Genomic DNA, 26,183 nt, shown 5'->3' with positions numbered 1-26,183 from the left:
GCCAATAAAAGGAATGGTGGGAAGACAAGTTGTAAAGATGATATGAAAAAGTCTGCAAAGGGATATGGACAGGTTAAGTGTCTGAGCAAAAAGATGTAATGTGACATACTAAGTGGGTAAATATAAAATTATCGACTTTGGTAAGAAGAATAGAAAACCAAAATATTAACTAAATGGTTTGTGACTAATGAAAGCTGTTGTTCAGGGAGGCTCTCCAAAAGAAAGGTAACATGAAGGTACAGCAAGTAATTAGGAAGGGAAATGTTGACCTCTACTGCATGAGGAGTGGATTACAAAGCAGGGAAATCTTGCTACAACTGTACAGACTTTGTGAGACAACATCTGAAGTACTGTGCGTAGATTGTGTTTCTTTATTTAAGTATGTACTTGCCTTCAGGCTATGCAGAGAAGTTCTACTGAATTGATTCTTGTAATGAAAGGTTTTGTTATGGGGAAAGTGTGTAGGTTGAGAGGTGACCTCACTGAACCTTTAAAGATTCTGAGGGGGCTTGACAGATTACATGCTCTGAAGGTACCTCCCTAGGTGCAAGAACTAGGTGAGTCGTTTAAGGCTGAGATGAGGAGGAATTGTTTCTGAGTGTTGTCATCAATTAGCATTCTCTTCCCCAAAGTGATGAGCCATTGAATGCATTCGGGGCCAAAGTAGATTTTTGGATTACAGAGGAATCAGGGTTTATGATGATCAGGTAAGAAAGTGGAGTTGAGGCCAGCTATCAGATCCACTGTGGATTACTGAAACGGGAGAGCAGACTTGATGAATATTATGGCCTTCCCCTGCTCCTTGTATAGTTAAGTAGTGAGCAGTTTTCTAACTTAATTTTTATTTGATGAACTTGGATTCCTTCCCTGACAAAGCTGTTTGAAGAAGGATCCAGATATCTCACCACATTTCTTTCCACTGAATTAATATAAATAAAATCATCACCATCATTAAATCTATAGCAATAAAATGTTACTAGCACTATAAAAGCTGTGCTTGCTTTTCAATAAATATGATCAGTCAGCAGCTCCATGCTGAATTGGCAGTGAGCTGTTATGATTTAATGAACTTGCACAGCACCCAAAAAACTTTAATGGTTGAGTTTTGAAAGTAAATTTTTTATTGGTATTCATAATTTTTGTGAACATGTTTGAATCATGTTGTATCTTTTCTGTAAATGCAATAATTATCAAGATACATTAATAATTAAATACTAAGCATTTATTGATTGTAAGTCTTTACTTGAACTGACTCTGGACTTTAGGAATTGAATCTTAATTGGTTATTCAATAAGTAGAAGTCCTAATAACAGGTTGGGGAACTTGTATGAATTTGACAATCGCAATCATGCTAAATTCACACTTTGCCCTTTAGGCTGGACAATCAATGATCTTTTTATGTGGAGAACACAAGACCATTGACCCTAGCTGGGAGATCCAAGTTCAGAAATCAGCCTTCACATAACTTGAATTTAATTAAGTGGGAAGGTCTTCACAGTTCTACAGCAGGCCAGGTTTATGCAAGGAAATTTAGTCAGAGTAATGTGAGAAAATGAGAGTTAAGATGAAAAGAGTTAGAGAGAGCTAGTCATCAAGGTAAGGGAAGCTGTTCAGTGCCAACTAGCTCAACCTCCCATAGAAATCTAATCTCAGAACATTCAACTGCTTCTTGAATGTTTCTGGAATTTTTGCCTCTGCTTTCTACTCAATGGACTATTCCAGGGCTTAATCATTGTATGGTGACATGCTTCATTATCATCCCTTGATTGCTTGCTTTTTTGCTTCTCTTTATCTTCTATTGTGTAGTTAAAATTGCTTTGACGAAACTTTTCCATCCAGTGTCTTAAACCACTGAGATCTCTTCTTGTTTATCTTTCAAGATGCAATGTCTGAGATGTTCTTGATAACTGTCCCCTCTGACACAAGGGATCAATTTTGTGGCCATTCCCTGTCTACCCTGTGTGTTTCTTTCAGGAGTAATAAACTGTTCAAATGTAGGATGCCATAATGGATACCTCCCCACATTGGCACACTTGTAGAACTCTTGGAGGATCACTCCTGGAAGGCCAAGTGCATCTCCAGTGTTCTGTGACTAGAACTAAATGGACTGCATAGAGTCCAGCTCTGTGACTTCTGTGCCATAGCCTCAAAAACATAATTTATGGGTTTAGAAGTGAAAACACCAATTCTCTCGATTTTTCAATAGACATGGTCAATGTTTCATTACTCCTAGATTTCTTCCAGAGTTAATTTACTCTGATAAACATAGAATTAGAAGTAGAGTATTTGAAAACAGGAGGCAATAGCTAAGTTGATTATGATAGAAGTAGAAAGCTCTGCATGAAGAACACTTGCTTCTAAACAAACATCTGAAAATTTATGATATCCACTTTCGTTCTGCTGTTCTGCACAGAAGCAAATGTGCAAGACTTCTTTAACAACCCTTCCTACAACACCAAACTCTGTTGTCTGATAGGACAAGTGCAATGGGTGGATGGGAATCAAACAATCTACAACTTCCCTTCCAAGTCGCAGATCATGTCAACTTAGAATATTGCCAGTCCTTTGGTGCATTGAATCAAAGCACTGGAATCTCTGCCTGACAGGACTCTGCCTTGCCATAAGGACTGCAGCCATTCAAAAGATAGCCTGCAGCACCTTCAAGGGAAATTAGGGATGTGGCATTAAATCCTGACCTTGACAGTATCACCCATGTCATGCAAATGAACAAAATAAAGATCCCCTTGTGTAGTCACATCCTTCTATCCTTAGTCATTTTCAGAAATGACCGTATATTGGTTCATCATGTGCTGGTTATTCCTTCGTTATTCTTCAATGCTCCTTTCAACGGCATTTTAATAATATGAATGTTCCTACTTCAATGAAGCTGACACTCTAAATTGACTTTGTTTTAATTTAATCTAATTTTTAATCCATTAAACTAATAGGCAAAGCTTGATTTTATACGACAGTTAGCAAAGGATTGTAACGTAAGGACTCTGAGGGTCAAGCAGAGTTGATAGTCTTCTTCCAGTGAGATGCAGAAAACGTTAACAGTTTCAGAAGTTTTATTTGTACATCTGTTCAACCAATGCAACAGGCTGATAATTAGCAATAAATGTCCTAAATGTGGAATAAATCATGCTGCTATAAATTATGGCATACAGAATACATTTTGTTTAGTTTTTTTGTTGAGATTAAAACAATATATTGCCTTGAGATGTATTGTGCATTGGTTGTAATTTAAGGTTTTCCTTTAACAAAGTTAAAAGAAATTCTCATTATGATAATGCAGTGTTATAACTCCTTGCTGGTTCCAGATTGGGATGAAACTCATTTTATCAATGTCTTACTTAAAAAGTAATGCAAGCAAAGTACCCAATTTTATTGGGAATTCTAATTCATCATTTTGACCTTGTAAGCATCAGCCCACTTTGAAATGATTATGTTTTAATCAATTTTATTTTTTACATGTATTGTAGTAAATACCATACAAAAGATATGAAAGTTGTAAATATTCATTTATTTATTCCAAAAGTGTAATTTGTATACACTCAGGTAAATCTTTGAATATAATTGTGGTATGGCAAGCAGTTCAGTGCTTTTCCAGTAGATGGCAGTGAAAAATTATGAGTGATATGTTTGTCTTGTGTTCCTTCTGAACAATTACAACTAGTGGACATTTATTGAATAATTCTTTGCACTATTTTAGAATGATTCACTATACCATCTCTCCAATATATACTCCAGTACAACAAGGACAACAGATTTCCTTCCCAGGAAGATGTTACTAAACCAAAACACTAAAACTCCAATAACCTGGTATGCTCGAAACCTTGAAACCAGACAAGCAGATTTTTCAGACTATTGGATGTTATTCCTATTAATATCCAAACACACTTTTAATTCAGTTATTTCAGATGTTAATTCATATTATAATAAATTTTCAAGTGAACCAGCTAAGTTTAAAGGAAGCTCAGGAACTGGGGCCCTCATGGGTTGGCGGGGAGCACAGCTCACAGTCTTCATGTCTACAGCAACAATTGTTACCTACTTATTTGTTTTGCTAGAAATTAGTTTGGCAAAAATAGGATTGTAGTTTTAAAACGTTCATGAAATTCAGTGTGTGTAAACCCTGTACTAACAAGCATTTGCATTTATGCAGAGGTTATTGATAAAAAGCAGTGCTGATACTGTAAACTTGAAAAATCAAGGTAAGGAAGCACTAAATTTGTATCCACAGGTTAGCTTCCATTTCTAAATCATTGGCTTTAATCATTCAGGTACTGAGACTAGTATATTTTCAAAGGTTTTGAAATATCATAGAGTGTAAAAGAGTTGTATGCTATAATAGAGTCATATACTACAATATTTGCCTTAGTTTTGTTATAATTAAAATCAAAACCAAAAATTCTACACCATAATATCACAATTGAACTGTAGAATTCTTTACTATTTCTAAATGACATTGATTCAATACTGATTCAATATTATCCAGAGAAGAAAACGTTACAGGCTCTTTAGGATAAACTATTTTATAATAGTTAAGAAAGTAATTATAGACCACTGGAAAAAATTTCAGTTTTCCAAACAAGCTAATAAAATGGATTTAAGATATTGAAATTGTGATACAAGTCAGCTATGGAGCATCTTTCTCTTTTGCTCTCTCTGGCTTGCTCACACCCTCTTTTGCATTCTCCTCTTCTAATTTTTATATTTGTGGAGAATGTTGTTATTGAACATTGAATTAGCATTGTTGAGTGGGTTGATTTTCCTGGCAGTTCCCAGTGCTGCTGGGCAGGGAAAACCAAAGGGGAGAGTTGCCAAATAGCTTTTGTTCCAATAGTTTGCATCAGTTAGATACAAGAATTAATTTTGAATAATAAATGAATACGAATGTTGTTTTGAAATCCACAAAGGGCACATAATACTCCAATAATTACAATTTTCAGACTAGTTATCTGTTGATACTAATCTTCCCACACGTATTTAGGTCAAGGGTAATTAGACTATCACTTTGATTCTTAATCTTAAAAAGTAGTTCTATTTTAAGATGTTTCTGTAATTCCAAATCAGTTTTTATATTTGTGGGTTCAGAAGCAAATTTTAATTAGTGTTGGAAAAAGATGTATAAACTCATGATGATCACATGAAGCTGGACTGCACTTTTTCCACTGTTGCCATTTCACATAGAAAGGTTCTCTGGCTTCAAGAATTATTGGCTTTCCGTCACTGGCTTCTTCTGGAATCCCTTCATTGCATCCTTTTTCTTGTGTTTCCCCATCAAGTTCATGGATTACTCAGAGAAAAAGCAAAGTATTTGTGTGACACAACTCCTTTATTGGGAATGTCGGCACTCCAAGTAGTGATTGACAGTTTTGGCTTTGTGGCTTATGTGGATATCTGGCTTTTAACATTGAGTTTTGCCACTATGAAGGTCCATCATCAATTAGAAGATATACGGTTGTGATTTTCATAGAATACAATAGAAGGTAACAAGCTGCAAGTGTAAAATACTTAACATGGTAGTAACCAGAGCAATGGCAGTTATTCCACTGGATTAATAACCAGGCATGCAAGTTTTCTTTAAAAAAAATAACTGGCAAATACAGCAGCAAAACAGCTCAAGGAATGTCATGGTATGAAATCAGATCCTAATATAATGGCAGAAGTAGACTGGAATCACTCTTGTTGAGCTAGAAAATATTTTAAGGATTTTGTGGGGAGAGTTTTGAAGCAGGACATATGATATTTTAACCTTCTCCCACTTGGAGCAAGGCGGTATGTAGTGCTTCAAAGATCATTGCAACAAACCTCCTTGCGGTGAGACACCTGAGCTTCTGTGATATCATCACTCTGAGTTAGTCTATGCAAGGGGTGTTTTGAGTGCAGCACAGTTAGATTCAGATCTCATTTATTTTTTCCGGTCTCCAACTGCTGCCTACCTTGGTAGTCTGAATGAGATGAGGATCTTGCTGTGTTGGGAAAAATTAATATTCTCGTTTAAACAAGAGCAGTAATTCAGTGCACCGATTCACCTTGCTTCTCAGCAGCCTGTCTCTTTTCTAGTCAAACCTCCTAATTATTTTTTTTAAGATGTTGGTGATGCATTTCCAGATTTTCTAATTTTATATTACCTTGTGCTAATTTTGTATTAGGTGTGGTTTCAGGTTCATTAACAAAATTGTTGTTTGTACGGATATTTTTATGGTAAAAAGATGTAAAATTTTGGTTGTTTAGGAAATAAAAAATCCCTTGAAACCTTATTACAGAAATGGTATTAAGGTCTGTAGCAACAAATATAAGTTTTGTTTTTAAATTCTTGCAAATATACAATCAATTATCTGGATAGTTCTTCATAAAATGAATTATTTGGAACAGCAGCTGACTGTTAGCCACGTTCTACACCAGCAGTACCCATGTATTGACACTGGATGAGCAGTTTGAAATTCAAAAAAAAATCTGCAGATGCTGGAAATCTAAAATAAAAATGGGAAATGCCAGAAATAGCAGGTCAGGCTGCATCTGAGGGAAGAGAAACAGAGTTAACATTTCAGATCAAACACCTTTCGTTAGAATTAGGAAGGAGAGAAAAGAGGCTTGTTCTGCCGGAGGGAAGGTGGGGGGAAGGATGATATCTCTAATAGGGTAAAACCAGGATACCCGTGGGGGATGAGCTGTAAACAAGGTAATCTGATCAATGAATGATTGGGAGTGGTGACAGAGTACATAGACAAAAATGAATAGAGGAGGTGCAGAATACAGAGCATGAAGACGTGGCCAGCAGGTCAGGGTGAGCATGTTCTCCACTCCCAGAGAAAAAAACCAAACTGAACCAATATCACAGATGGATGACTAATCAGTCTTATCAGTAGTCCATCTGTGACATTGACTCAGCTTGTTCTTTTTCCCTTTTTCTTCCCCCCTCTCTGGCATTTTCTGTTTTTCTTTCCAATGAGCAATTTATCCACTGCTGCAATAGTTGATGATTGTCATCTGGGATGCTGGAGAATTTCAGTCCTCCAGCCTGATCTTCAGTGCTTCATCCTGTATCTTCGATAGTATCATTCTTAATTAGGATGGTGCCCTCAGTCTCCGTAGAGTCTTAACCAGAGACCCTGGTGCTGAAGTGAATGCGCTAACGACTGATGCAGGTATATGGGCGACCTCTGCGTTACAGCTGTTTGGATGACGGAAGTTTGCCCTTACACAATTCACGAATCACTACCCAAAAATCTGAGGTACAGAATAAAAATTCACTCTTACAGAATTTGTGGGGAAAAAACAAATAAATACAAAATTTTTTTTTCAACTCACGTTTCTTGACCCATGCACAGATGGTGCAGCTACGCATTACGGAAAACTGTTTTCTAGGAACACAACTTCCTCCCCGTTACTTGAGAAACAAAGGACTGCAGATGCTGGAATCTAGTTGAAAAACACTATGGTGCTGGAGGAACTCAGCAGGGCAGGCAGAATCCGTGGAGAAAAGCAGGCGGTCAAAGCAGGTGTTACTGGTTGGTCGCCTGACTTGTATTTAGTCATCTTTACTTCTTGCTAACTTGGTCTTTATTGCGTTGTTTACTGGAGATGCATTTGAACTGATTTTTGTCCCCAATCTTAATTAATCAATACCTTAAAATAAGGGGTTACCAGTATGAATGGAGCATTTTTATCTTCCTCTTAGCTCACACACCTGGCCTTTGATGGAGTGTTGGAACAGGGATGGGGCCCCCAGTTGAGTCAATTTATTTTTGCTGCTTGCTCTTCCAAGACCTGGATTTCATTTAAGCACCTGTGAACATTAACTAAACCAACAGAGCAAATGATCAAAACTTATCTTCTGAGTTTTTAATCCTCAATATAATGGCTATGTAATGTTCTTACCCACTAAGGAACTTGGTGAACGTGAAGCATATTTCCCATTGAAATAAATCTCAGTCTTACCATCTATGATGTACAGCATCGTTTGTGCATAATGTGATTTTGTCGTCAAAGGGCAACAGGTTATTCTTGTTGCTAATACCTTAAAGCTGCCCCCATAAACTTGATGAGTGTATTTTAAAGGTTACAGTTTCAGATCCATTTCAAGATCTGAGGTACTACTGCCAAGCTTTATCACCTCTCAAGCTCACATTTTAATGCACACTGTGTGTTACCTTATAAGTTGTTATGACAAATTAATGATTGAAACATTTAGTATAAAAAATAGTTCATGACGTTGAAGTGTCATGGACTATACACGTTGGAAACACTGAAATAAACTACATAAGGCATCTTCTAATTTCCCAACCTGCCTCAGCCCACTCTCGAGAGAACAACTTTGAGCTTCATTATTGGAAAAGTCACAGCAGATTGTAAAATGTTTAATGTTGTTACCAGTTTTAAATATTTCTTATCTGGATTGCCTGTCTGCAAAGAAAGAATATCCATCCGTATAAAATAAAATCAATCCGCCATGTAAATGATAGAGAAATGGGAGGGAAGGGTTAACATTTGGGAGGGAAGGGTTAGATAGATATTAGAGCCGGATAAAATGTCAGCACAACATTGTGGGCCGAAGGGCCTGTACTGTGCTGTAGTGTTCCATGTATGAATGGAAGTATGACTTTTCTAAACCTTCTGCTTTGTTGTTCATTTTCAGGTAAACCTGAAGAATTTCCACAGAAATCACTTGGCCAAGTGCCTGTCGAGCACCAAGAGCCACCTGTTCTCAATCACATGACCAATGGACAGAATAACGTGATTAAAGGAGGACCACCAGCTTTGAGGAGAAAAGATAAAAAAGCATCACCAGAGAAACTGCAAGAGAAACCGCCTGATAGCAGGCCCAAAAAGAGCTCTTTGGAAAAGCCAGCTGTGAAATCCCAAAGGGCAGGGTTTATGGAAAATCAAGGAGGCAAAGTGAAAGTCTTGCCAGACCTTGATGTGGTAAAACAGCATGGGCTGCCATCACAGCACGCATTGGTGCACGGCAATCCCAAACAGCTTAACAATGCCACAGCTAACCAGAACTCAAATGCAAATCCAAGTGTCAGGAAGGAATTTGCACCAAAGTGGAACAAACCCTCAGGTCAGAAAATCTCAGAAGCAATTTCAAAACATTCTTCAGACAGCAGGGGCAGAACTGGAAGTTACAATGCACCAAGCTCCCATTCCAGTCCAGAGGAGACGCATGTGTTCATAGGCAGAACAAAAGGATTGATTATTGAAGTTGATGAGACAAAGAGAGACTCAAACGCTTCAGAATATGACAATGTTCCTGGAGTTGATCATGAATATGAGATTTGTGCTGAGGAAATGGTAGACAATAGGGAATCAAATATAGCACAAAATAATGTACTCTCTAAAGAAGCTACATTGAAAAGTACTAGCCCCTCTAAGATATTGTCTGCACAATTTTCAAGCAAGGCAGTCAATGCCAGTGCAGGTTCTCACCAACGACCTGCACGGACTCATTCTTCATCAGTAAGTCCTAACCAAAGATCTTTAATAAAGCGACAGCCTTCTTCTCCACCATCCTACAGTAGTCCTCCTGGGTACCATGGTAACCTCCCTCAGTATTCACCAACCAGAGCTAAAGACATGCCTGCATTGTCACAGTACAGTTACAATATGTCCGGAGGTCGGCCAAGTCATGACAATAGACCATATGTTACAAAGTTAGCACATATGCCAAACTATGAAGGGACCAGTATGAACTCCCTCACCATTGGTCGTCAGTTTTCTAACTCTTCGCAGACTTTCAGAACTGCAGCACAGACTTTAGATCACGGTGGGCACTATGATTCAGTAAACACAACCAATTACATAAGGCATCCAGTTCTATATGAAGGTGCACAACAGCGCTCACCAGAATATCAGCACGACTACAAAAAAAGGCAAGAGCAATATGAACGGCAATGGAACCAGGAAACTGACATAAGGTACAGAGGAAATGTGCAGAGATCACCAAGTTTCCGTAATGCACAACAGACTCCTCTCCCTGAGTTTAGCTACCCAGGTGTTCCTGTTACTGGCAGCAATATCTATAATAGAACATCACCATATTCTGATGCACATGCACAAACACAGTATCCACATTCAACTCCGTTTGGTCCCCAGCATTATGGAAATCCTCAGACAGATAGAAGAACCATCCCTGAATCAGTATTGCTCTAAGACGCATGCCTTCCCCTTTTACAAAGTGATGTGAAGAGCGTTAATGAAATAGAAAATCTCTGACTTTTAAAATGACTTCACTGTATTAAAAAAAATACAAAAGAAATTGTTTATAGCATTGTCTAAAGTATTTGGAAAAAAATCCTAAAAATGGACACATGGTATTTCTCCAGTACATTTTGTTACCAAGATTTAAAATCAGGAAACCACTAGAAATTGAGAACCCGCCCCGTTGTTTAGAGTTGTTCAGCTTGTACTGTTTATATTTTAATATTGGAAGCAGTGAGGTTTGAACCCAGACCAGGAGCAGATTGAAGCAAACATCTCAGTAATGTATCACAAGTTTTTTGATTTGTAAGATTTTTCAAGAGTTGGTCAATATTCTGCCTCCTCTCATAATGTAGATTGGTCCTGGGTTGTTGCTGTGTAACCCTGACATGACAATTTTAAAGGTTGATTTTGCAATAGCTAGAAGATTTTAGTCTGAAATCTCAGAGTATGTCATGAACTTCCCCAGGTCACCTTTGTGATCTCTTTCTTAGTAACTTCCAAAAAAAAGGGTAACTGGGCTGTATTTCCCTTGAGACAAAACTGGGCAAGCTGATATAATGCTAGTGACAAACCTAACCGCATGCTTTCTTCCTACACTTGCACAGGTAAGTTGAAGACTGCAGAGAGATCAGTGCCATCACACTTGTGTTAAATTAATAGGAATAAAATATTAAAATGCAGTCATTGAATTACAACAAAAGGAAAACTACCAAATATTTTCCAATGTTAGTACACATTCGTTTTCACTTTGCTTTTAACAATGACAAGGTGCATCATGACAGATCATTTGCAGAAAAATGTTTTATTATAAAAAAATAGATTAATCTTTTACTCTTTACTCTGTCAATTACACCTGTTTGCAACTGAGTATATTCATAGGAATTATCTGTCCTTCAGTTTTTCTCGCACATTAAATGGTAGAAACTGTGCTGGAATTGCAAACTACTTGATTATGAATAACACGTTATCTTGGTTGAAAGTCATGATATCAATAGGTGTTTGAGCTGGGATTAGGTGGGTTTTGGACCAGTTTGCTTTGCGGTTTTGTCCCTTTTTTTTAATGACATCGCCCAATTTACATATAAGTAGCTAATATATCCCAAAATGACGATGCTATATTGACTTTTTAATGGTTTTAAATAGAAATGAGTAGAAACAAATGCTTCAATGTACACCTTTGTTTGCAGCTGAAGTCAATTAGGTTTTAAAATATTTCAGCAGAGTAGAAAACACTGGTGAGAACATTTAAAAGAACTTAAAACACTGATTCAAACATATTACAACTGGCTTTGATTACATGTAAGTAAAACAACACTAGTGTCTGTATATGATATATATACATACTTCAAATGTGCAAACTAAATTATAAATATGTTAGATACATTCTGATCTGAATAAATTGAAAGTTAATTTCTTACTCTTTGCTTGATGAAACAATTGCAGAAAAACTAAATAATGTTATTGAAATATGTAATTATTTGTCATAACCTTTAAGTCTTAATCTTGAGTCTTTAATATGGACACTTGCTGTATAGTATGAATGACATGGAACCTGCTAACTGAAATATATGCATCAGCAATGGTAAATACTGTAGAATTTATATATTCACACTATTTTCTTAAGTCATCTGCAGCAGTTTTATAGCTGTATTCTATTTTGATGTGACTGTACTTTTTTAATGTTACAAAAAAATAATTTGATCAAGTTTGGTTTCCTGTGTTTTACTATCCTTTCTGCAATACCTATTTACTCCGGTGGCCAGCCAATTCAGTAATGGCCACTGATTTTGTTCAGGCTACTAGCCTTGTTCCCGTTGACACCACCATATTGCATCCTTTTTCCTATTTTAGATTCCACAAAATCTGGTGGATGTGCTGCCTGAACACTGGATACTTCATCTGTATCCCCAGCTAGTGGGAATTCTCCTAGCTGTCAACATTGCTGCTGATGCTGCTCCTGGCAAACTTATGCTGGGGAGGGCAATGCAGACGGCTGGTCAATCTGGAAGAGGCTATGCAAGAAAAGTTAGGCAACTTCTTACTTAGAGTAAAGGAGTGGACAAAACTATGGCAGCTGGAATACAAGCGTGAGGCCGTTCATTTAAAACTGAGGAAAACAAGCTTTGTTAAATGTGTGATGAGGAAATGTGGAGGGCAAAGGATTTAAATGTCCATGTGTACCATTTACTGAAAGCTACGGCACAGGCACAAAATTGATTAAAAGGGTAATGGAATATATCTTTTGTGGTGTGGACATCTCTGTCGAGGCAGTATGTATTGTTTCCACCCCAAATTAGCTCAAAGAAGGTGATTGTGAGACATCAAACCACTTTGGGCCTTCTGGTGAAGGGATACACAGTACTGCTGGACAGGGAGTTCTGAGATTTAAAGCCAGCGATGATGAACAGATGCTGACCTACTTCCAAGTCAGGAAGGTGTGTGTTGGAGGCTCTTACCATTGGAGTTCCACAGGGCTCAGTCCTTGCTTTTTATACCCTACGTGAGTTGACACACTGATGTAGGGGGCATGAAAGGGGTGAAAATAAAACAATAGCTGCTGATGCTGGAAATCTGAAATAAAAGCAGAAATTATCAGAAACAGCTAAGTGAGTCAGGCAGCATCTCCTTCCAATAGGTTGCAGATGACATGAAGGTTTTGTGTGTGGCTGATAGATGAAAATTGGCAAATGGAATTCAATGTGGAGAAGTCTAAGGTGATGCACTTGGGAAGGTGCAACAAGGCAAGGGAATATAATATCTACCGACTTTATCTACTGACTTACTATCTACAGGTCCATTTACTCACAAGTTTGGCCGTATATTACTGGGAGTGTTGTAAGTGTAGTGTGTTCCTCCAGAGCCCTCTTCAGTGAATCCTGTTTGCCACAAGATGGACTGCATTTCATGTCTTGTGCTGGTAAGTCGTGAAATATCACTCATGGATGTCTGGCCAGAGGCATGGTCAGGGTCAAGAACTCTGGAAGGAACCTGGGGTAAGTCTGTGGCCAGAGCTAGGGTGCAGAGAGTGAGCAAGGTGTCTGGCCAGAGCTGGGGTCCAGAGTGCTTACATATTTTAGCTTGTTTTGGCAAGCTGAAGCTTCCATATAAGTTATACCTATGGAGTGCTTATATCATTGCAGTTTTAATGTCATTGCCAGCCTTAGTGGTAGCCATGGTTTCTGTTATCTGCAGGAAATTTTGCCCCTTTCCCTCATGAATAATGACATCGTAAGTGGTAGGATATTGAGAAAGGTGGAGAAATGGGGGACCTTGGAGTGTATGTCCACAGAATGCAGGTGAATTAAAAGCATATGGGATGCTTTCCTTTATCAGCCAAGGCATAAAATATAAAAACAAGGAGGTTCTACTAGAATTGTGAACAACACTAGTTAGGCCACAGCTTTAAGTACTGGGTATAGTTCTGGACACCACGTCACAGGAAGGAAGGAAAGATGTGATTGCATCGGAGAGGGTGCAGAGATTCAAGAAGCTGTTGCTGTGACTGGAAGATCTCAGCTATGAGGAAAGATTGGATAGGCTGGGGTTGCTTTCTTTGAAACTGAGGAGGCTGAGGGTCAAAAGTGGGGTGTATAAAATTAGGAGGGGCCTATATAGACAGAATAAGACCCATTTTCCTTACTTTGGGGGTCAAAACCACAAACATTTAATGTAATTGGTAAAAGGACGAGAAGGGAAATGAAAAATGTTTTATCCAGTGGGTTGCTGGTGCTTACAACTCATCGACAGAAAGGGTGGTAAAGGTAGAAAGTGTCTGAATGTGTACTTGATGAATTATTACCTGCAGAGTTTACAGATCAAGTGTAGGGAGGTGGGATTAGGTTGGGTATCTTTGTCAACCAACAGCATAAATTTTTTTTGTTTCTCATCTTAGTCTTCCTGAAACTTGTAGCCAGTCTGCAAAAGCATGTCTCCAATTATGTGGCAGGTGTTTTCTTAAGAAAAGCTTTCATTGTTGTAAGTAGCAGTCACCGTTCAAATATTCAGTGATCACTATTCTTGTTTCACAAGACAGTTTTAAGGTGTAAACTTTTTATAAACGATAGCATTCAGTCAAGAGACTGGGAGTTCAAATCCCATGCCAGATATCTGGGTACACAGAAGCAGATTTTCTATCCTTAAAATGCATGGCTCTCTTAAGGAACAATTTGAGAAACCCAGTGGAAATCGAGGGATCCTGTGCATGCATGTCTGTAGGCTGCCCAGTCAAACTCCTGCTTCACAGCATGCCACAATAATGCGCTGTGCGCTGTGATCAGAATGATATTGTGTGCATTAATACATAATGTAAACTGCTGCAGTCCCAGCACTGATCCCTACTGTACCCTACTACTTGCACGTTGCCAACCTGAAAATGATCCCCTTATCCTTACTCATTACTACCTGCTAGTTAGTCAATCTTCTATTCATACTTCCAACACCATGAGCTCTTGCAAAGGAACCGTTAGTGTGGCACAATGAACATCTTTTAAAAATGTAAATATTTTCTGGTTCCCCTTTATCCATTCTAGCCAATTCTTCCTCAAGAACTCATAATAAACTTGTTGGACATGATTTCACCTTCGTGAAGTTCTCTTGATCATGACTTTCCACCTCTTCTGCTATTACTAATTAATTGATTTTAACATTTTTCCAATAATTGACATTAAGCTAATCAGCCTTTATAGTAACCTGCGTTTTGCCACCCATCCTTTTAGAAGTATCCCATTGGCAGTTTTCCAATCTTTTGTGCCTTTCCGAAATCTAAGGATTTTTGGAGGATTATAACCAATGCATTCACTATAGCAAAGGTGCAAATCATCACGTTCTGTGGATTTAACAGCCTATTAATTTGACTAATACTAATTCTCTAATCTTGATAATGGTATTTAAGCCCTTCCTCTTTTTGTTTAAGTATTATGTCACGAACCAGCAACAAAAGAAACACACTGAGCATGTTTCAGTGTTAAAAACTATTTTATTAATCACTACTTATGATAATACGTAAAATAGAAGTAAAAATGTTAGTATGTTAGAATTCAAAAATGTTAAACCTTGAACGTTAACCCCAAAACTAAACTCTTCGTGTGTGTGTGTGACAAAGTCCCAAACTCCAAGTTCCGGAATGGTTCTAAAGTTCAGTTCCGCAAGCCATAAGGTGAAACATGAGCAAGGGCTTCTTCAACAACCACCGTTGTCTGAAGATAAGACGTAGACGTAGAGAAACATAGAGAGAGTAAATACGAAATCCAAATGTTGCACGATGGAACCCCAGCGACATTTCAGTGTTTACTCGGTAGTGACTTCTTCACCCCGAAAAACATCCGAATCGTGGTCGTCCACACACATATACCTGTTTCCTTCTACAGGTCAGCAACAAAGTGAACTCCACCGGATTACTTCCAACTTCCATACATGGATTTCAGTGGCAGACACAGTTATTGTTTCTCATCCATCGATAGAGAAAACTAGCAGGCTGGTGTCTCTCTCCCTTCTCTCTCTCTCTCTCCTTCTTCTCTTCTTCAACAATGTCATTACGTCCTTTATCTTCTATTGACGTAAGCACGCCCCCCACACACATACACACCCACTCTCTGTCTTAAAGAGACTTTCACTGAGTCCATAACACCTCCCACCTAAAAAAAATTTTTCCCAAGAAAAATTTAACCGCACATACAGTTAGTAATGTTAATAATTATCATGCTACACAACTACAGACTATCAGATTAGTACAGATACATGTTTCCCATTTAACATCGGGAAAGACAATCAGCAATCACATTATCTTTGCCTTTAATGTGAGTTATCATGAGATCAAACTCTTGCAAAATTAAACTCCAGTTTAACAGCCTTCTGTTCTTGTTTTTGACTCAGCTCAGAAACACCAATGGGTTATGATCTGTATATACAGTCAATGGTTTCTGAGCAGTGCAAACATATACACTGAAATGTTGCAAGGCTAAAACAAGCAACAGTAATTCTTTCTCTATGGTGGAATAATTCTTTTGATGCTCATTAAATTTCTTTGAAAAGTAAGCTACAGGATGGTCAATATCATCAAGGTCACCCTTCTGCAACAACACAGCTCCTGCAGCTTCATCACTGGCATCTACTGCTAATGAAAATGGCTTTTCAAAGTCAGGTGTTTTGAGCACAGGATGGTAGCATAAAATGGCTTTCAGCTTCTCAAATGCTTCTTGACAAGAATCTGCCCAAACAAACTTTACTCCCTTCTTCAGAAGATTAGTTAGGGGAAGAGCAATATCAGCAAAATTTTTACAAAATTTTCGGTAATATCCAACCATTCCCAAAAATCTTCTAACAGTCCTCGTACCTGTGGGAATAGGGAACTCAGATATTGCTTGAACTTTTGCCTGAACAGGAGCTTGCTTGCCTTGACCTACAACATAACCAAGATACGTCACAGTGGCATGGCCAAATTCACTTTTAGCCAAGTTAACTGTAAGGTTAGCCTTGGAAAGTCTTTCAAACAACCTTTCTAACGCAGAGATGTGATCCTCCCATGTATCATTCCCAGTCACTAAGTCGTCAATGTAGGCATCTGTATGTTTTAACCCATGAATCACTGAATTAATCATTCTTTGAAATGTTGCCGGAGCATTTTTCATTCCAAATGGCAAAACATTGTATTCATACAATCCAGAAGGGGTTACAAAGGCTGAAATCTCCCTTCCTCTATCTGTTAATGGAACACACCAGTACCCTGTTAATAGGTCAATCTTTGTAAGAAATTTTGCCTTTCCCACTCTATCTATGCAATCATCCACCCTAGGAATAGGGTAAGCATCTGACTTGGTTACAGCATTCACTTTCCTGTAATCTGTGCAAAATCTAACAGTTCCATCAGGTTTAGGTACAATAACACAGGGCGAACTCCAGTTTGAATTAGAATGTCTAATAATATCATTTTCCAACATGTATTTGATTTCCTGATCAACAAGTTTACTTTTTTCCACATTCATTCGATATGGGTGTTATTTGATTGGTTTTGCATCCCCAACATCAACATCATGGGTAATTATTGATGTTCTGTTTGGAACATCTGGGAACAAATTTTTAAATTTTAAAATTAATTCTCTCATCTGTTGTTTTTGTGAAACTTGTAAATGGTCCAACTTCGTTTCAAGGTTCTCCAGGATATTTTGGTTTTTTAGTTTCAATGGAACAATATTTGGTCTAAATTGGCCTTCCTCAACATCAACATCAGGCATTCTAGAAACAACCTTTACATCATCCACCAAGGCCACAACTGAATCCCTCTCATAATAAGGTTTTAGCATGTTTACATGACAGAGTTGTGTTTTCTTGCATCTATCTGGTGTTTTGATTATATATGTTAAATCAGTCACTCGAGATTCAATAACATAGGGTCCAGAAAAATGAGATTGTAATGGATTATTTTGGCTAGGGAAAAATACCAACACCTTTTGTCCCACTGCAAATGTCCTAGGCCGAGCACGTCTATCAAAATATGTCTTCATTCTTATCTGGCTGGTTTTCAAATTCTCTCTCGCTAGCTGGCAGACTCTCTCCAACCGAGTTTTAAATTTTTGGACATGGGGAGGTCTCCATTTCCTCCTTAACACTCCATTTTTGACATAATAATCAATTGGCACTTTTTCAATTTCCTCACATGAGAGTGCTTTTTCTTTCAATTCTGTCAACTCAGGGTCCTTTGTCTGTTCCACCATAAAATCCTTCCTCGACAAAGACAAATCTTTAAATTCAGGCTCACTATAAGGATGTTGATCCTCCAGTGAAGACAGAAAAGTCTCAAATAAGGCATCATAATTTTCTTCCTGTTTAGGACTGTCACAAGCAACCACATCAGACTGCATCGGACTGTCTGTCTTGGCTAATTCTTTAGCTCTAGCTCGAGTCACCGCACATGATGGGTAAACATCTGGATCATTCTCAGACTCATCAATCCTTGGTTTGGTTGTTAACCGTACCACAGGAACAATTTCTCCATCCGCAAGGTCATTTCCCAATAACAAAGAAACTCCTTCCACTGGCAACCTAGGTCTTATCCCTATCTCGACTGGTCCTTCTACGAACTTTGACTTTAAAATCACCCTGTGTAAAGGGACAGATATGGTGTCATCTGTAACGCCTCGCACTAGATTTACCTCACCAGTGTCAGTTTCTTCACCAAAATTTAAAACACTGTCCAGCAAGAGAGATTGACAAGCCTCAGTATCTCTAAGAATTTTCACTGGCACCTGGGGTGACTCATCATTCAGTGAAACAAAACCCTCTGATACATAAGAACGGAATTCCTTTCTCACCTCCTCCAACTTTTCCACTTTTACCTCTTGCAAGGACTGATCTTTAACAGCATCTCCTAAACCTTTTTGATTTTTAATTGCCTGAAAGCAAGCATTGGGCACAGCTTCCTTCCTTTTCTTCAAAAGGGCACAATTAGATATCACATGGCCAGGTTTCCTACAGTAATAACAAGTACGCTCAACAGGTTTCTCCAGCCCTGGCTTCTTTTCATCGTTTCCTTTTTGATTACCTCCCAATTTAATCTCCGGTTTACCTGGATTGTCCTTGTAACTCTTTTGAAAGGTTTTAGGTTGTCCCCATTTGGATTTATGAGTTAAAGCATAATCATCTGCCAACCTAGCAGTTTCTTGTAAAGTTTCCACTGCCTTTTCATTTAAATATGTTGTTAATTCAGCTGGAACACAGTTTTTAAAGTCTTCCACTAATATCAATTCTTTCAATTTATCAAAATCCCCATCTACATTTTTAGCCATGTACCATCGTTCAAAACATATTCTCTTTCCATTAGCAAATTCCATATAAGTCTGATCTGCAGATTTCCTCAAGTCTCTAAATTTTTGTCTATAAGCTTCAGGTACCAATTCATAGGCCTTCAATATAGCTTGTTTTACCTTGGTATAATCAGCTGCATCCTCAGCAGACAAAGCAGAATAAGCTTTTTGAGCTTTACCTCTAAACACACTCTGTACCATAAGAGCCCATCCTTTCTTTGACCAGTTTGAACTCACAGCAACCTTTTCAAAATGTTGGAAATACTGATCAACCTGATCTTCCTCAAACGGAGGGACTAATCGAACCTCCCTGCTGGCTGAAAAACCATCATCAGAATCAGATTCCAAACTCTTTCGCTTCATTTGTAACTCATGCTGCCTCTGTTTCTCCTTCTCTTCTGCCTCAAATTTTAACCGAATTAGTTCCCGTTCCTGTTCAGCCTCTAACTTCATCTGAGTTATCTTTTGTTCGGCCTCTAATTTATCTCGTTCGGCCTCTATCTTTAACTGGGTTTGTTCTCGTTCAGCCTCTAATCTCTTTTGCTCTCATTCAGCTTCTAATTGATTTTGCTCTCGTTCAGCCTCTATCTTTGCCAGCTGCACCTGTGCCTCAGAAATTGCTATTTCACTGCCAGGAAACTGTTTTAACACTTCCTTCTCAAACACCTTCTTTTCCACATAATGGCCAGCTATCAGTCTCTGAATATCTGCCTTTCTCATAGACTGCTTTACTTCTGTAAGGTTTAACCTTGTAGCAATCTTTATCAAATCATCCTTTTTCGCCACCTCCAATCCCTTTTGGGTTGGTGACTCCAAAAATGCCTTAATATCCATTGCTGCTGGTTTCCACACACACAAGCCAATTAAAAAGAATTTATCAGACCTCCCTCAAAAATCTTTGGATTGAATCCCGAACAAATCTCGTCAATCTGGGGAACGATCCCAGACGACACTCGTTAATCTTTGGATTGGATCCCGGACGAGCCCCCAATTTTGTCACGAACCAGCAACAAAAGAAACACACTGAGCATGTTTCAGTGTTAAAAACTATTTTATTAATCACTACTTATGATAATACGTAAAATAGAAGTAAAAATGTTAGTATGTTAGAATTCAAAAATGTTAAACCTTGAACGTTAACCCCAAAACTAAACTCTTCGTGTGTGTGTGTGTGACAAAGTCCCAAACTCCAAGTTCCGGAATGGTTCTTAAAGTTCAGTTCCGCAAGCCATAAGGTGAAACATGAGCAAGGGCTTCTTCAACAACCACCGTTGTCTGAAGATAAGACGTAGACGTAGAGAAACATAGAGAGAGTAACTACGAAATCCAAATGTTCCACGATAGAACCCCAGCGACACTTCAGTGTTTACTCGGTAGTGACTTCATTACCCCGAAAAACATCTGAATCGTGGTCGTCCACACACATATACCTGTTTCCTTCTACAGGTCAGCAACAAAGTGAACTCCACCGGATTACTTCCAACTTCCATACATGGATTTCAGTGGCAGACACAGTTATTGTTTCTCATCCATCGATAGAGAAAACTAGCAGGCTGGTGTCTCTCTCCCTTCTCTCTCTCTCTCTCCTTCTTCTTCTCTTCTTCAACAATGTCATTACGTCCTTTATCTTCTATTGACGTAAGCACGCCCCACACACACATACACACCCACTCTCTGTCTTAAAGGGACTTTCACTGAGTTCGTAACAATTAATAGAATGATCATGGTCTCCCATCATGGCAGCAGCAAAATATCTGATTAATTCCTTTGCCGTTTCTTTATTCCCCATAACGTTTTCCCCAGTCTCATTCTCTATGTCCACTTTGACCTCTTCCTTTTTATGTATTTAGCTGCCTGTTTGTATATTTCTCATTTTCTCTTCCTTGATTTTGGTTGCGCCATACATTGAATACTGGGCAGGCAAATGGACAAAACCTAGCAAAGCATGGAAGAAGTTAGTTGCGCAGCTGTTGTTATTGAGTCTGACAATGCTGTAGTTAAGAGTGACTAGGTTGTGTCAATTTGCCTGCCCAATATCTAAACAATTTATCGTGCACCCAAGCATTGTTGGAGAAGGTTTTGTCCAAATTTATTGGCATACTGGCTTTATGTGCTTGCACAGCACCAAAGGAAATAAAATAAAAACATTTAAAACACGTCTTAGGCTATAAACTGGAACACAGAGTTATTAAGTGTTTCATAGATGTGAACCAGAGCACTGATATATTCCAAAGTTTCAGGCTTAAATTGTCCCTCAAAATTGTGAAGGTAGTATTCATGTTTGCTGTGGTCAGTTTGAAACAGTTGGGTTTGGCACAAGGTTCCTAACTATGAACCTTAAACTCTGTGTAAGATTAGTAGCAAGTCTCTCTGGCCAGTATGCACCCTTGATAGCTCAGATAGGTGGAACGAGTCTCGCTGAGACATGACTTTCAAAATCTGAGTGAAGCAAAGGAAAATTAATTGCGTACTTTTAGGTTCAAGTAGTGTTACTAATCAAACACATCTTCAAGATCCACTCTCTCTTTATTTAGCATTTCCCTGTGATACCTGGTACAGATAAGATATCACTTCTCTGTTTATTAAAACAAATTGGACCATTTTCTTTGAGTTTGGTTTCAATCAAATAAGACATAAATTAACATGATGATTTATACTACATATAGATTGATCTTATGCTAAGTTGGTGGGTTGTGAAAGAGTGAAAAACATCTTTTTGCCTCCTAGGATTTTCCTCTTATAATAAAGCAGGACAATATAACACATTTTTTTCTTTGTTTTCTATGTTTAATTTATCCAACTTGATGGGAAGTTGCCTTTAGCTGCAGTCTGTGGTCATTCACAAGTGGCCTCATCTTTTGTAAACTTTGTTTCAATCAGAAGACATTGAGTGCAACTGAAAAGATTCATTATGAAAGAACATGCTAGAGCTGAACTCCAAAGATGTGATCAAATCTTGTGAATGTGAAAGGTTTCTCACCTTTTGAACCTTTGCTTGTATTTCAGTCTGGCACCCAGTAACCACTGCATCATCAGAAGTTTTAATCATACAATTCCAGAAGCAATACTGGGAAAAGGGGGGCTGTTCAGTTGGGATGCTTAGCACGAACTGGTCCATGAATGCTGCAGTGAATTGGATAACTCGAGCCTATAATAGGGGTTTAAGTTGAAGAGGTGGAATTGGATAGTGGGAGGGGAGGTGGGGGACTGTGTTCAGATGAGCGGAAGGCAATGAATTTAAAGAAAATTGTTAAGGCTCTTGAGCAAAGCAGCAGGTTAGAGAATGAAGAGCAGACCGTGACAAGTGAAGAGTGAATTTAACAGTAACAGTGCCACAAATGTGGGTAAAATGGTAAAAAGTTGAAATTATAGGCACTTTATCTGTTTATGTGAAGTCTCAGTAACAAGATAGATGAAGTAATATAACTGCAGAATTCAAAGCAAGTGGATTTCATCTAATTGCCATTATATATACCTGGTTGCATGGTGACCATGGCTGGGAATCAAAAGAACAGATAGGGGAAATAGAGGGTGTGGATGATAGTGAAGGAAATAAGATCAGTGACTAGAAATGATCTTGGTTTGGATCAGGATGCAAGAGATACAATAACAAAGGACCAAATCCATGACTGAGAGTAATTCAAGGCACCCAGACCAATGAGGAGCAGCTGCACTGAGGAAACAAATGAAATGTTTTAAATGCATGCTCTCAAAGTTGTCTATGCAGAAAGGAAGAGAGAGGCAGACATAAAGATGGCTCTATTAGAAGCAGAGGTAGGAGAAATTAGATGGGGGATATTGAAATGGATGAAATATGAAACATATTTTATCTGTCCTCATTGTTGAAGACACAATGTGTAACAAGCTTCTAATGATTGGCCAACTTAATTAATGTTATAAAGAGAATAATGGAACCAAAAGCCACCAGATCTGAAGTTGTTGACCCACATCCCAAAGTACTAAAATAAGTGGCTGCAGATATAATGGATGAATTAGTGTGAACTTCCTAGATATTGAAATTAACTGGTTGATTCTTAAACACCTCAGTTCCAGCAATTAGGGACAGGCAGTAAATACTGGTTTTGCCAGTAATGCCTGCATCCCCTGAACAAATATACTGAACAAAAGACTGATTGGCCTCAGTTGTTGGGGAACATGGTGGAATTGGTTTTCATGGATGCATTAACAAGGGAGATAGAAACTCATATGATTAGGCAGTCAAAACAATTTTATGAAAGTGTAATTACATTTGACAAATCTAAGAGTTAATTTGCTAGTGTAACTAGCAGGGTAGGTTAGGTTGAAACAGGATGAAGTATGTTTGCATTTTCACAGGGCATTTGAGATATTGTTAAAGAAAATAAGAGCATCAATGAACATATTAGTAAGGAGAGAGAATTAGTTGAAGGATAGACAACAGTTGGAATAAACATGTCAGTGAAGCTTAGTTGCTAGCTCCCTGCATGGTGATTATAGGTGTAGCAGTGTAGATTACATAGCTGAGATACCCAATTGACAATGGAAGAATTGTGCTTGGTACTAATAAACAAATTAATGCCCTATCCCAAGCAGGTGGTCTTGTACATCATTGCCACCTTGAAACAATGTGAGGTGATAATCGTGCATTGCTGGCAAAACAGGATTTATAGATGATCCCTAATTGCCTTTAAGGAGGTGGTGACGAGCTGCTGCTTTATACAGCTGCAGTCCTCCTGGTGAAGGCACTTGCACAGGGTGGTTAGGTAAGTTGTTCTGAGAATATGACCAAAGTGTGCATGATCTAGAAAGGAACTGTACTTGCTGGTGTACTCAAGTAATAGCTGCCTTGATCCTTTGAAGTGGTAAAGTCAGAGTTTGGAGGATTCCCTAAAAGAAGCCTAAGTAACTATGATGCAGTTTGTAGTTGGTACAATCTGCAGCTACTGTGTGCCAGTGAGGAAGGGAATGAGTGTTCTGGGTAGTAGATGGAGTGCCAAACAAATGAGTCGCTTTCTCTGAATAAGATTAAGTTCCTTGAGTGTTGCTGGAATTGCACCCATTCAGGCAAATGGAAAGTATTCTTTCACAGTCCTGATTTGATTCTTCTAAATTGTGAATAGGTTACAAGATAGTTGTAGAAGGACTCGCTGTAGCGTTTAGCGTAACGCTTTACAGCGCCAGCGACCCGGGTTCAAATCTGGCCACTGTCTGTAAGGAGTTTGTACGTTCTTCCTGTGTCTGCATGGGTTTCCTCTAGCTGCTCTGGTTTCCTGCCATATTCCAAAGACGTACAGGTTAGGAAGCAGTAGGCATGCTATGTTGGTGCCAGAAGCATGGTGACACTTGTGGGCTGCCCCCAGGACACTCTATGCAAAAAGATGCATTTCACTGTGTGTTTTGATGTACATATGACTAGTAAAGACATCTATCTTAACTTCAGTATTTATGTGGCTGCTTCAGTTAGATTTCTTCTATTTAGTGAGGACCCTAAGGATGTTGATGGTGAAGATTTGTTGATGGTTATGCCACTGAATTTAATGGGGATGTGGTTAACCTCTTTGGTGAGCATTGCCTGGCACATTGCAGTGGAAATGTTCATTGAAGGCTGAAGCCTGAAGATTGTTCACCCCCTTGTTGTATGAGGACACAGATAGCTTCATTGTTTGAGAATGTGAAATGGAATTGAGCACTATGCCATTGTCTGTGAACGTCTACACACTAATGTTCTGATGGTGCTTATGGAAGAGGGGGAACTTGCAACAGGAAGAGAAGGTCATTGATGAAACAGCCGTGTATTATTGGGTGAAGGGCACTGTCCTGAAGAACTCCTGCAGTAATGTCCTGGAGCTGAGATGGTTGCCCCTCACTAGCCTCAACCATTTTTCCTTTCTGTAAGGGAATCCCCATCAGAATAGTGTATTCCCTTTCTATTAACTCCAAGCTTGCCAATGTTCCACGATGCTACATGCAACCAAATTTAGCCTTGATGTCAAAAATAACTCCCAACTTGTTTCAAGAACTCGGCCCTTTTTTTTCTGTGCTTGGATCAAGACTGAACTGATATCTGAATGCCCCTCGCAGAATCCACACTGACACTGGTAAGCAGGCTGTTAGTGAGTAGATGTTGCTGCTTCCTCTTGTTAAGTGGTCCCTCAGGATTTAGGATGACTTGCTTCTACTCCAGTTTTGAGATGGCTGATGAGACCAGCGTGGGATCTGCAGACTCTGCCACCAATGGGACAAGTGGTGCTTTAGGGGCAGGAAAGTAGATTGGGAGGCATTACTCCCCTTCCACTATTTATACTGGACTTCTGTGTGCTTCTAATGACCCAAGTGCTCCTCCTCCATTCTGAACAATCATGGGCCAAGAATTCCCTTGGGTTGGTGGGGATGTTGATTGCAAAATTTTCAAGGTGGTTTTGAGATCATCCTTGAATTGGTTTCTATGTCTTCCTGTAACTCAGCTCAGAATACGGAGTGTGTTTTGGAAGTCTGGTGTCAGGTAAGTGAGTGTAACTGGGACTTCAATGCTGGAGATACTGGCCAGGGAAAGGACCCTGATATTGGTTGCTTATTCAGCCAGTAGATTTGGAGACTATTGCTGGTGGTACCTCTCTAGTACTTGAAGGTGCCTGTTTTATGTCCTCATAGTACAACTCTCTGCTGCCAAGTAGACCATGAGTATTGGGCCAGAGCTGAGGTTTTGGACTTCAAATGCCCTTTTCTTCCATTATTCAGATTCACGGCCATTGGTAAGCACTTTCCTACTCCCTGATGTTAGGAAGTTGGAAACATTTCCTGTTCCCCTCAATAATCATGGTACTTCACAGCATTAGGTTTGTCTAGGAATCCCTCGAGGTAACGCAAATGTCCCTGTCTCTAACAAGAGTAGAATTTGGGAGGAGGCCATATTGAGGACAGTAAAGAAACTTCAGCCAATGAACTTGTGCCAACTCTTTAAAAGACTTCTCTGAAGTTGCAGTTAATTCCACTGAGGGATCTATATCCCAGTGTTCAATAGGCAACTGACACTGTACCTAAGTGTTATATGGTGTCAGACCTGTGCCCAGCAGTTGTATATCCCAAGGTTGTACAACTGACTGATCTATGATCTCTAGTTCAATATCTTGGGTCTAGGTCAGGACTTGGGGGCCCAGAGGATCACACCGGTTCAACGTATTCCCTGGGTCTCTG

At 38.9% G+C, this 26,183-nt stretch overlaps 1 protein-coding gene across 2 annotated transcripts in view; it reads left to right on the top strand.

The window, feature by feature from the left end:
* usp6nl (USP6 N-terminal like) overlaps nucleotides 1-11,915 on the top strand; it is a 168,580-nt gene extending 156,665 nt beyond the window's left edge. The window contains exon 15 of one of the 2 annotated variants that reach the window (XM_052033929.1): nucleotides 8,645-11,915. In XM_052033929.1, coding sequence (XP_051889889.1) covers nucleotides 8,645-10,161 — 1,517 coding nt within the window. In that variant the 3' untranslated portion in view covers nucleotides 10,162-11,915. The remainder of the gene's footprint in view (nucleotides 1-8,644) is intronic. The other variant, XM_052033928.1, reaches the window with a different exon arrangement.
* Nucleotides 11,916-26,183: the final 14,268 nt, after the last annotated feature.

The sequence above is a fragment of the Pristis pectinata genome, chromosome 19 (genome assembly GCF_009764475.1).
Source record: "Pristis pectinata isolate sPriPec2 chromosome 19, sPriPec2.1.pri, whole genome shotgun sequence".
Lineage (NCBI taxonomy): Eukaryota > Metazoa > Chordata > Chondrichthyes > Rhinopristiformes > Pristidae > Pristis > Pristis pectinata.
Note: the sequence above shows the minus strand (reverse complement) of the source record. Positions and strands in the feature narration are given on the sequence as shown.